Source organism: Amphiprion ocellaris, chromosome 1, assembly GCF_022539595.1.
Source record: "Amphiprion ocellaris isolate individual 3 ecotype Okinawa chromosome 1, ASM2253959v1, whole genome shotgun sequence".
Classification (NCBI taxonomy): Eukaryota; Metazoa; Chordata; class Actinopteri; family Pomacentridae; genus Amphiprion; species Amphiprion ocellaris.
This window is the reverse complement of record NC_072766.1, coordinates 29,059,838-29,072,774: the sequence shown is the minus strand read 5'-3', so window position 1 is coordinate 29,072,774 and position 12,937 is coordinate 29,059,838. Positions and strand designations below refer to the sequence as shown.

General features: G+C 39.7%; 1 protein-coding gene across 2 annotated transcripts in view; it reads right to left on the bottom strand.

Annotated features, from left to right (window-relative positions):
• The window catches only part of itfg1 (integrin alpha FG-GAP repeat containing 1), a 258,075-nt gene that overhangs the window by 89,782 nt on the left and 155,356 nt on the right, over positions 1-12,937 (bottom strand). For both annotated transcript variants that reach the window (XM_035946300.2, XM_023265997.3), the window contains exon 12: positions 12,242-12,350. In XM_035946300.2, the coding sequence (XP_035802193.1) occupies positions 12,242-12,350 (109 nt within the window). The remainder of the gene's footprint in view (positions 1-12,241; positions 12,351-12,937) is intronic.

Genomic DNA, 12,937 nt, shown 5'->3' with positions numbered 1-12,937 from the left:
AGGGAGTAACACTTGACAGATACATTTTTATTTTGGATGCTTGTTGCTTGCTCGTCTGCAGTTAGCTAGATATCATGAAAATGCAAAACACTGAACACGTATAAAACATTCACAACCGAAAATGTAATAACTGAAGTCGGATAAAGAAAAGAACTATGCGAGCTGACAGTTTTTGCATCAGCGGGCAGAAAAGCAGGACATTTGGAGTGGGTGTATCTCTGTGTGTGTTGTTGGAAGTACTGCAGTGAGACAAGACATGGATAACAGAAAAGAACAGTGGTGTTTAGAGAGATGGCATGAAAGGAAGTCATGCTGGGGCATAGGAAGTGGAGATTTGTCAAGGTCACAGACATGCACAGAGAGGATGTCAAGAAATCTAAAAATACATCACACTGATTTTTTAAATTTTTTGTTATTTTTGACAAATGCAAGTGTATATAATCATTCAGGCATCCATCCATCCATTATTTATACACCGCTTAATCCTCACTAGGGTCGCGGGGGGGGCTGGAGCCTATCCCAGCTGACTCGGGCGAAGGCAGGGGACACCCTAGACAGGTCGCCAGTCTGTCGCAGGGCCACATACAAAGACAAACAAGCACTCTCACATTCACACCTACGGGCAATTTAGAATGATCAATTAACCTCAGCATATTTTTGGACTGTGGGAGGAAGCCGGAGTACCCGGAGAGAACCAACGCATGCACAGGGAGAACATGCAAACTCCATGCAGAAAGATCCCGGGAAAGCCGGGACGTGAACCAGGGACCTTCTTGCTGCAAGGCGAAAGTGCTAACCACTATGCCACTGTACAGCCCATCATTCAGGCATTTTACAATATTTCCCCAAACATAATTATCTTTCAGATACCCTCTCTGTACCATCAGGTTTGTTGCTGTTGAGACCGCTATGCCTGGAGAGGATCTACATTACATTTTGCCTCCGCCGATACACATGAAGACATCAGCTGCTTCTCTCCATAAGAAAGAAGCAGCTGACCATAAGGTCATAAGAGCTTCCTTAACCCATTAAGGCCCACTGTTGCAAAAACAAAACATCATTTTTATTTATATATATATATATATATATATATATATATATATATATATATATATATATATATATATATATATATATATATATATATATATATATAGAGAGAGAGAGAGAGAGAGAGAGAGAGAGAGAGAGAGAGAGAGAGAGAGAGAGAGAGAGAGAGATACACGTGGACAAAATTGTTGGTACCCCATGGTTAGTGAAAGAAAAACCCACAATAGTCACAGAAATAAGAACATGAATCTGACAAAAGTAATCATAAATAAAAATTCTATGAAAATTAACCAATGAAAATCAGACATTGCTTTTGAACTGTGGTTTAACAGAATTATTTAAAAAACAAATTCATGAAACAGGCCTGGACAAAATGATGGTGCCCTTAACTTAATATTTTGTTGCACAATCTTTTGAGGCAATAACTGCAATCAAACCATTTCTGTAACTGTCAATGAGACTTCTGCACCTCTCAGCAGGTATTTTGGGCCCCTCCTCATGAGCAGACTGCTCCAGTTGTCTCAGGTTTGAAGGGTTCCTTCTCCAGATGGCATGTTTCAGCTCCTTCCACAGATGTTCAATAGGATTTAGATCAGGGCTCATAGAAGGCCACTTCAGAATAGTCCAATGTTTTCCTCTTAGCCATTTTTGGCTGTTTTTAGCTTTGTGTTTTGGGTCATTATCCTGTTGCAAGACCCATGACCTGTGACTGAGACCAAGCTTTCTGACACTGGGCAGCACATTTCTCTCTAGAATACCTTGATGGTCATGAGATTTCATTGTACCCTGCACAGATTCAAGACACCCTGTGCCAGATGCAGCAAAGCAGCCCCAGAACATAACAGAGCCTCCTCCATGTTTCACAGTAGGGACAGTGTTCTTTTCTTGATATGCTTCATTTTTGTGTCTGTGAACATATAGCTGATGTACCTTGCCAAAAAGTTCCACTTTAGTCTCGTGTGTCCATAGGACATTCTCCCAGAAGCTTTGTGGCTTGTCAACATGCAGTTTGGCAAATTCCAGTCTGGCTTTTTTATGATTTATTTTCAACAATGGTGTCCTCCTTGGTCGTCTCCCATGAAGTCCACTTTGGGTCAAACAATGACGGATGGTGCGATCTGACACTGATGTACCTTGACCTTGGAGTTCACCTTTAATGTCTTTAGAGGTTGTTCTTGGCTCTTTTGTTTCCATTCATATTATCCCTCTCTTCCATTTGTCATCAATTTTCCTCCTGTGGCCACATCCAGGGAGGTTGGCTACAGTCCCATGGATCTTACATTTCTGAATAATATGTGCAACTGTAATCACAGGAACATCAAGCTGCTTGGAGATGGTCTTATAGCCTTTACCTTTAACCTGCTTGTCTATAACTTTCTTTCTAATCTCCTGAGACAACTCTCTCCTTCGCTTCCTGTGGTCCATGTTTAGCATAGTACACACCATGTCACCAAACAGCACAGTGACTACTTGTAATCCTATATGTCATAGTTTCATAAATTTATTTTTTAAAATAATTCTATTTAACCATGGTTCATAAGCAATGTCTGATTTACATTGGTTAATTTTCATAGAATTTTTATTTATTATTACTTTTGTCAGATTCAAATTATTTCTGTGACCATTGTGGGTTTTTCTTTCATTAACAGAGGGGTACCAACAATTTTGTCCGTGTGTGTGTGCGTGTACTAGGGCTGTCAAAATTAGTGTGTTAACGCAGATTAAACCAGCACCATAATGAATCAGAGTAAAATTTATTTAATGCAATTAATGCATCTGCAGCACAGAATGATTAAAAATCCCCGAAACAAGTCATTTCGGGTATTTTAAATGTGATGGGTCGCTTCTATTTTACCGGTGCAGCTTTTCCAGTGTTTACGGCATTAGTTTATCAGCTCAGGAAACACACGGACCAATTAGGTACGAGTTCAGCCATCCCACGTGATGCTACTCAGCCAATGAATTGGTCTCCAGCCTAAACATCACAGCTGAGTTCAGAAAACAGATGAGGGGAAGAAGGAGAGGAGGATGGACAAATAGATAAACAAGAAAAGCACTCAGAGAGTGCAGTGCTCCGCCAAGACTATTCATTCCTCAATTTGTGTATTCAGAAATCACGGCAACATAGAATCTGGTCATTTAATATAGTGTTAACTGTTCCTGCTCAGCTGCCCGGCCGTGGTCAGAAAGCAAAGGGGAGGTCGGTTCTCCAGGGCCCAAGTTACCTTCGGGGTTAACCCCCTTCACTTCACCAGCGGTTGTGGAAGGCAAAACACAGGAGCCCGGCCTTGTCTGAGATGCTGCAGCCTTTAATTGTAAACTGACTGTTGCTATACCGTACAGTTGCACTAACCCAGAAGCTACACTTCTTAACTCTTCTTCTCTTAACCGGCTCTCGTCTTCACTCGCTCTCGCTGCATTCAGGGCCGCTCGGATATCTCTCTCTCTCGCTCTCTCTCTCTCTCTCTCTCTCTCTCTCACACACACACACACACACACACACACACACACACACACACACACACACACACACACACACACACACACACACACACACACGGTGCTTTCTCTCTCTCACAACGGAGCCACGCACTCTTATAACAATAGATCGACCCACAAACTAACTAAATAAATAATTACCTTGCGTGAGCACAGGCATGATTTGTGCATGCGTACGTTATGTAGTACAGATACTGAATTGCGTGACCGAAATATGTAGCAGGTCGAGTGAATTGATGCAGGTAACTGACACAGCATTCACTTGTCATGGTTACGGTGACGCCGTGCTGGTCGCTATATCTGGCAATGGAAAATACTTAACAAATCCGTGGATCCAGACTATAAGCCGCATCACTGCCAAAATCTAATGAGGTGGTCCTCATGTCATTTCTGACTTTCCCTGAAAATTTCATCCAAATCCGTTAGTCCGTTTTTGAATAATGTTGCAGACGGACAGACAGATTCACAGACAAACGTACACTGATCATCATATTATTAATAAACAAATCGACACTGAGAGGAAAGTCGCCCTGCACATGTTGACTACGTTTGGCTCAACATAGCTTCTCAACTATGAACATAATCCAAACTAAATATGGTTCCAGACTCACCAATGAACTCCAAATGTGTTTGAGAATGACCCTGACACCATTCAGACCATGATTCAAAATAACTGGCAGCTCAGTTCTCCCATTAAGCAGCAGACGTATAAGGGGAGTGATATAAGACAGAAAAAATGTAAAAGTGTTCAACTGTTTAAATTTTTTGAGATTTAGGTATTTTTAAATATGTATATAAGTTGGTTCAGGTTGTTAAGTCATTATTTTTCACTTTATTTTAAGATGTACAGTTATAACAAAAGTTATTTATTAATAAATGTTGTCAAAATGTTCCTGAACCGTACTGAATTTATTTGACGGAACAGTCCACCAACTTACAGTAATATGAACACTCTGCAGGAAGGAGTTTTCTTTTCACCGAAGCACAGGTGTTTCATAAACATGTTAAATGCATATATATTCCCTTCTTTCTTGAATCTGTTTGCTCACGTAAAATAACACATTAATATAGATAAAAAATGAATGATATTTAATCGTGATTAATCAAAATTAATCCACAGCATTAATTGCTGATTAAAAATTGTAATCGTCTGAGAGTACTAATATATATATATATATATATATATATATATATATATATATATATATATATATATAGAGAGAGAGAGAGAGAGAGAGAGAGAGAGAGATAGATAGATAGATAGATAGATAGATAGATAGATAGATAGATAGATAGATAGATAGATAGATAGATAGATAGATAGATAGATAGATAGAGAGAGAGAGAGAGAGAGAGCGAGAGAGAGACACACACACACATATATATATATATATATATATATATATATATATATATATATATATATATATATATATATATATATATATATATATACACACACACACATATATGTGCACTATACACTATATTGCCAAGAGTATTCACTCACCTGCCGTGACTTGCATATGAATGTAAGTGACATCCCATTCCTAATCCATAGGTTACAATATGACGTGGGTCCACCCTTTGCAGCTATAACAGCTTCAACTCTTCTGGGAAGGCTGTCCACAAGGTTTAGGAGTGTGTTTATGGAAATTTTTTGACCATTCTTCCAGAAGCGCATTTGTGAGGTCACACACTGATGTTGGACGAGAAGGCCTGGCTCTCAGTCTCCGCTCTAATTCATCCCAAAGGTGTTCTACTGGGTTGAGGTCAGGACTCTGTGCAGGCCAGTTAAGTTCATCCACACCAGACTCTGTCATCCTTGTCTTTATGGACCTTGCTTTGTGCACTGGTGCACAGTCATGTTGGAAGAGGAAGGGGCCAGCTCCAAACTGTTCCCACAAAGTTGGGAGCATGGAATTGTCCAAAATGTCTTGGTATGCTGAAGCATTCAGAGTTCCTTTCACTGGAACTAAGGGGCCAAGCCCAGCTCCTGAAAAACAAACCCCACACCATAATCCCCCCTCCACCAAACTTTAAACGTGGCATAATGCAGTCCGACAAGTATTGTTCTCCTGGCAACCGCCAAACCCAGACTCGTCCATCAGATTGCCAGGTGGAGAAGCGTGATTCATCACTCCAGAGAAGGCGTCTCCACTGCTCTAGAGTCCAGTGGCAGCGTGCTTTACACCACTGCATCCGACGCTTTGCATTGCACTTGGTGAGGTATGGCTTGGATGCAGCTGCTCGGCCATGGAAACCCATTCCATGAAACTCTCTGCTGAAGCACTGTTCTTGAGCTAATCTGAAGGCCACATGAAGTTTGAAGGTCTGTAGTGATTTACTCTGCAGAAAGTTGGCCACCTCTTGGCACTATGCACCTCAGCATCCGCTGACCCCGCTCCGTCAGTTTACGTGGCCTACCACTTGGTGGCTGAGTTGCTGTCGTTCCCACACACTTCCACTTTCTTATAATACAGCTGACAGTTGACTGTGGAATATTTAGGAGCGAGGAAATGTCACGACTGGATTTGTTGCACAGGTGGCATCCTATCACATTTCCACGCTGGAATTCACTGAGCTCCTGAGAGTGACCCATTCTTTCACAAATGTTTGTAAAAGCAGTCTGCATGCCTCGGTGCTTGATTTTATACACCTGTGGTCATGGAAGTGATTGGAACACCTGATTCTGATTATTTGGATGGGTGAGCGAATATTTTTGGCAATATAGTGTATATAGGGTCACAGAAGTATCTGTCCTGAGGTAGTTTTTTTTTCTATTCTAAAAACGGCCTTGAAACGGGTTCTACAGGGAATTTTTTTTTTTTTTTGCAGTCAGAGCATGCACACAGATTCTGCCCTATAGTAGACAGCAAGTTCCTGCAGAGGAAAACCAGCTTATTACACACCTACACAAGTGATTTAACAAAGGTTTGGCTCATCAAACTTGTTCTCATGTTGGTGTGTTATACACGGACAGTCTGACGTCTCATTTAGTGCATTTATTAGGGAGTGACAAACAACATTTTATGTACATTGGTTTAAAGGAATCCAGTGACCTCACAAACATCCTAGGATACCTCTGCATACCTAGAATTTGAACAGTTATCTAATTAGTCAACACAGGAACCATTAATCATAGTCACTGGCTTGTGGTGTTCACTGTGTTCACCATTCATCTGTTTTGCAGACATTTTCTGTTTTTGTTGGAGGTCCTCAGCGGAAAAAAAATCTATCTGCTGTTGGAGGTTGGGACATTTATTCCTTTTTTAAATAAGGTTTTCTAGGAAATTATGTTGCTTGTAAGATCGTCTCAGTTCCCAGGAGAAGCACTTGTGTATTTATAGCAACAAGGTCCAGCTTGTTGAGCTAATTACAATAAAGGGTTCTCATCAGTTCTTATTTTCCTTGGGACTGCAAGCAGTTTCTTGTTAGATTCAGAGGTCATATTGTCTGAGACACACTGCCCATCCCAAAAAAAAGTCAGACATTCTAATATTTCGTTGGACTACCTTTAGCTGGGAGAACGACACACATTCGCCATGGCATCATTTCGATAAGCTTCTGCAATGTCACAGTATCTATTTCTGTCCAGAGTTGGATTAACTTTCTGCCAAGATCTTGCATTGATGATGGCAGAGTTGGACTGCTAAGCAAAGTCTAAAGCACATCCCAAAGATTCTCAGTGGGGCTGAGGCCTGCACTCTGTGGAAGCCAATCCATGTGTGAAAATGATGTCTCATGCTCCCTGAACCACTCATTCAAATTGTGAGCCGTATGAATCCTGGCATCGTCATCTTGGAACATGCCTGTGCCATCAGGGAAGAAAAACTCCATTGATGGAAAGACCTGTTATTTTTTAGTACACTTAGGTAGTCATTTGACCTCATTCGTTGGGCACATAACATTGCTGAACCTGGATCTGACGAACCCCAGATCATAACACTGCCTCCACAAATTTGTACAGTAGGTGCTAGCCATGATGAGCGCATTACTTCATCCATCTCTCTTCTTACCTTGATGCACCCATCACTTAGGAACAGGATAAATCTGGACTCATCAGACCACCGACCGACCACATTTGTTCTTCAGAAGTGATGGTTCACAACTATCCTTCCAGGCTCTTAACCCGATTTTAGTAGTTTCAGAAATCTCCTTAGTTGTTTTCTTTGCTTGAAGCAGGCTAATAATTTCACCCTCCTGAAACAGATTAACAGCCTTTCTACAACCACAGGGTATATGGATAATCTTTTGACATGGTTGTTTAAGAAATGAGAAGCTCCTCACTGCATCAGCTAGGGTTAAATAAGTTGTTTCCTGCTGAAATATATTAACCACTGCAGTAATTATTCAATGGAAGGCTCTTACCTATAAACTTAGTTAAATCTAAATGGCAACTTTTTTGGACAGACAGTGTACCTTCATCATTTTTAATACGGATTTACATTTTGTCGAAACTGCATGCAGAAAGTGACAGAATTCCCCTTCCCCCACACTTTTCCGACATTACATAAGGGTGTCTGTGTCACTTGTTACTGTAGCTTTGCACAACACATGGTCTGACATTTACACCCTCTGCATGCCTTGATTGGCCAGTTGTGAAGGAGTGAGAGAATTTTTTCTGTGTACAATCCAATGCAACACTATCGGTCTCCCTGGAGAGACTGTGTGAAAATGTGCATATTTATTCCTGTCTTTAAGATGGATGCGGTCCAGTGTGGCTGCTCACACAGAAAGGTGGTGTGAATGAGAGAATCAAACAGCACATTTCAAGAACTTGTTCTGAAAGACCAAAATGTGTCTCCTGAACTGCAGTTCTGTTGTCTGATTCATAAATAGCACAAGTCCTAATTGTCCCTTTATAGCAGCCTCTGGTGCATCTTCATTTCCAGAGATATTGTCTTAAAAAGGCTGTTCTGCTCTATAGAAGATATCTCATCTGGCTCTGTAATTTTACTGTAAGTGTGAGCAAATATTAACATACTTCATCTTTGTATCTGTATTTATTCATTGTAACAGCCAGACAACAGGGCCATTATGAATGCAAACAAGAAAACACATTATCTGCTATCACTTCATCAAACACTATTAGATACTCTGGTCCCCTTGTGATCTTTCAGAAAAACAATAACTTTTAGCATTTTTATCATTTTAAAACTAAAGCACTGGTAAAGACAAATAGTTTGATGAATACCAAGGAGCTCAGTGCTAAACTGAAGGTGATGAATGAACTTGAGTAGAAGTAGTCCGAAAGACCTGAGGTTAAAGGGTTAAAGATGATAAGCCTTAAACAACACCATAATGGGATTAATTTTTAACCTGGACCTTTCTGACTACTGGTATTTGCCTACCAACCGTCAGTCAGGTGTACTAACAAGTTCACTCGTTAAAGGTTGAGTATGAGCTCAGCTGGTGTGAGATCACTCACCTAGAAAATGAGTCACCTCTCTGCTGTGCTTTTGAACACCCAAAAGACAGGATTCCATATGAACCTCTATATTTCCTCTATTCATACATTTTCAAACATGTAAAACCAAATGTTGTTTCTTCCTTAACAGAAAAAAATAAGTTGAATCTTGATTACTAAAGACACACGATAGAGTTTGTCAGGCAAGACTTCCATTTAGCACGGTCAATTTTAAAAATTAACATTAATTAGCTACAGCTAGATAAATTTGAAGATGGCAGCCAGCAAAATGAATTGTGGCTCCATGATTATGTTCCTTTTTACAGCCTTTCAAACACATTTCTAATAATGTGTGGTATAGCCTAATTAAAACAGCAATTCTTGCAAATTGAAAATGACTCAATTCAAAATAATTATTCGCCAATGATGGCATGTAAAACTGTATACTGTATAACCAAAGTAATTAGATGGTGTAGTCCACACAGATTTCTGCTGAGTACCTGGGAACCATTTACACCTACAGTAGAACTTGACTTTAACCCCAAAGAAATAGCTCACAAATGCTAAAATGGATGCTAAAACACAAGACTTGGTGTCGCTACTTCATCTCCCTCGTTATGAAACTACAGTGCTCCTCACAGAACTAACTGGAACATTACAGAGTGGGAGATTCTTTGAAACAACCTTGAAGTGACTATAAAAGCGTTGTTTTCAATCAGACCACACAGAGGACTGTACTGTATTAGTTTCAGCAGGTCAGTGTGATGCAAGTAATCCTCAGCATCCATCAAACTTGGCCATGGCTCTGTTACTCCCATTTCCAGGTCTGTTGTGTATCATTCAAGTGGCAGAAAGAACCATTCACTGTTTGCTGCCTCACAACAAAGAGACCACCCAGTAAGATATTTCACTGTCTGACATACTACCCTGTAAATGATATTTGCACTGCACCATTATGGTAGGCACTAACAAACTTAGGCAAAGATGCACACAAACAAAATCCTGGACAATTAAAATCCACGTGGAATATATACTTGCTATGCTAACAACTGTTCCAAACATCTTCTGTGGCAGTTAACATTTTGCTAAATACCAAATATGACTTTGCAATATTCTCAGATTCTCATCATTTTGTGTGGTACTATGAATCAATGTCAATCACATGTTGAATTTTGTTCAAACCGCTCTTCACTGTGAACCTGCAGTAGCCTATTGTGAGTATTTTCTAAAGCAACAAATAATATGCTTGAGTGGGTTGAGGGTTGAATCACTTTATCTTTGGTCGCCTAAGTCAATTACATCGTGTCTGCACTACATCTCTGAGTCTATAAATGAAGAGCCTCAATGCTATACAGTGTATCTAAGCAGCTTTAATGAGAGAGGTGAAATTGCTGTATATGTAATAGCAGGCAAAGAATATTGATTCTGATACATAAGATAAGTGTATTAGGTGTGGCCATGGGTGTGTGCTTTGTGTGTGTGTGTGTGTGCTTTGTGTGTGTGTGTGTAGGTGTGTGTGTGTGTGTGTGTGTGTGTGTGTGTGTGTGTGTGTAGGTGTGTGTGTGTGTGTGTGTGTGTGTGTGTGTGTGTGTGTGTGTGTGTGTGTGTGTGTTTGATTTTGCAAGCAGAGGAGCAACTGCAGCGCCTCTTTTCCCAAAAGACAAAACAACTGTTCACCAACTGTGTTGAAACGGGATGAACAGTTCTCAGTTTTCAGCTAACGAGCAGAGGTGAAGTGGAGTGACAGATTAAATTGTGCAAAGGCCCACCCTCGAGTAGAACTATTTTTGCCTTTCTCAAATGTCACCAGATAACACTGTACCAACATTTTGACTTCAAAGGACACATTCAGATTTTTACTGGTTATGCAATTATGATAAAATGAAAGAAATAATATCTATTAACTGAGAAGACAAGCAGTGAGCGAAAAAATATGTAACACTATTTCTGAGTGTTGAGACCAGATATTGAAGCACACTTGCTCGTAGTTAGACGTCATTTGTGAAGAGGAGGTTTAAAATGACTAAAATACAGCACACTGTAAAAGCGATGTGTACTATATCTTTGGATTTTGTGAACATTTAGTCATCTTTGTTGCATAGACAGAATAAAGGTTAGTTTCTGGCATTTCTGGCACCTTTGTAAGGCAGTCAAAAGCCGTAAGTGACAGGTTACATGGGGAGAAAGGAAGGAAACAGACATGTGATAACAGTGTCAGGATGGCTTTAAACCCAGGATATCATGGGTACATAGTGTGCTTTGCAACATACAGTAAATCCTTAGTAATAATATTTACATTGAGTTTATCACCGTAAATTGTGCTCTTGCTTAATGCTTTGATACCCAAAACCTGCCCGTGGCTCTGAAAGGCATGCTACCTTTAAAAAAGAAAAATGGCAAGAACAATAGTAACTGCACATAATCCATAAAAGCAAGAGAAAAAAATCTAAAAAAAAATAAATAAAAAAAAAAAAAAAAAAAAAAAAAAAATATATATATATATATACATAACCATATCTATCTATCTATCTATCTATCTAGCTATCTATCTAGCTATCTATCTAGCTATCTATACTTGATGTATTCACTGTAAAAAGAAATATGTCGTTCACAAAGGAAACTAAAAGTACTATATGTGGGAAACTGTGCTTTTGTTCCAGCAAAAAATAAACAATCACTCTCAAGTTGGAGCCAATTATTCTTCTTCCATTCTTGTCATCAATGGCACTAACTAGACTGGGAATAGTGTACATTACAGTGTGGCATTTATTTGTGTGAGAGCCAATGTAGAGGCTTACGGTGGAGAACCAGAGAAGGTGGTGTGAAAGTGTATTTGAAATGGCCTTTTGGCAGAATGTGTATTTTATGACAGCAGTGTTGTGCTGAAAGGGAAGCTAATTTAAGCTTAAGTTAAACAAAAAAACTTGGATGAGATTCTCTTTGTTTGTTCTCTTGAGTTTGGTAGCTCCAGGTTAAAAAAATCTAAACATTTTGACACCTTTTGGGCTGTTGTAAAGGGCTATACAAATAAACTTTGATTGACAGTTGGTAGTCATGGCCATCTGCTTTCTAGGTTGTTTGAGATGATTTGAGAGGTCCAGGAGGGGCTATTCCAGTTTAAAAAAAACAAAAACATAAAAATATATACATAAAACAATCAACTTTCAGCTGCGTCTGTAGTGTGTATGAGAAGAACACCTCTTCTTCTTTCATGCTACCCCTTCGACAAACTGGTTTGGGCATGTGGAGTGAAGGAGGGAACAGAGCAAATCATTCACTTACCCATCACTTTAACAAAGTAGGCATCAGCTTCAAAATTGTTCTTCAAGGCATGGATGATCAAGTCTTTTTTGCCCTCTGCCTGGCTCAGAACCAGCATGTCTAATATACCCTGCAAATGAAGACAGGCATATAGATAAGGAACAATGAGAGCACGATATGTGTGTCTTTTAATGTACATTTTTATCCCCCTAACACACTGGATTTCTGATCCAGCTTTATCATATCATCTCCAGTCTCTCCTCTTTCTTTTCTACTCCCTACATCTCACTCTCATTTATAAATTCTCTCTCAAGGGTGAGTGAGAGGGGCAGGGATGAAAATAGGGAGAGTTGAATTCAATAGACAGGCCACATGAGCAGTAGTAATTAATTATGATAAGACAAGCACATAGACTGCAGTACAGCTATTGTGCTGTATGCAGTCAGTCACAGGTTATGAGTGGGAAAGTGTAGAAATCAGAGTCTATGACACACAAAAGGATTTAAAAATTAGTGTATAAGACAGTGTGTACATGTTTTGTAGCATGTCCTGTAGGGCTGGACCCGAATAATTGGTCGTGATGGTGGTATCTGAATATTTTTTTTGAGATCCGAATAGTCAGATTCAAAAATTACTCTACGTGATTTTAACAGTATTAGTGATATCAAACAAAGCCTGAACTGAAAACATCCTGTCCTCCATCCAAATTCGGAATAT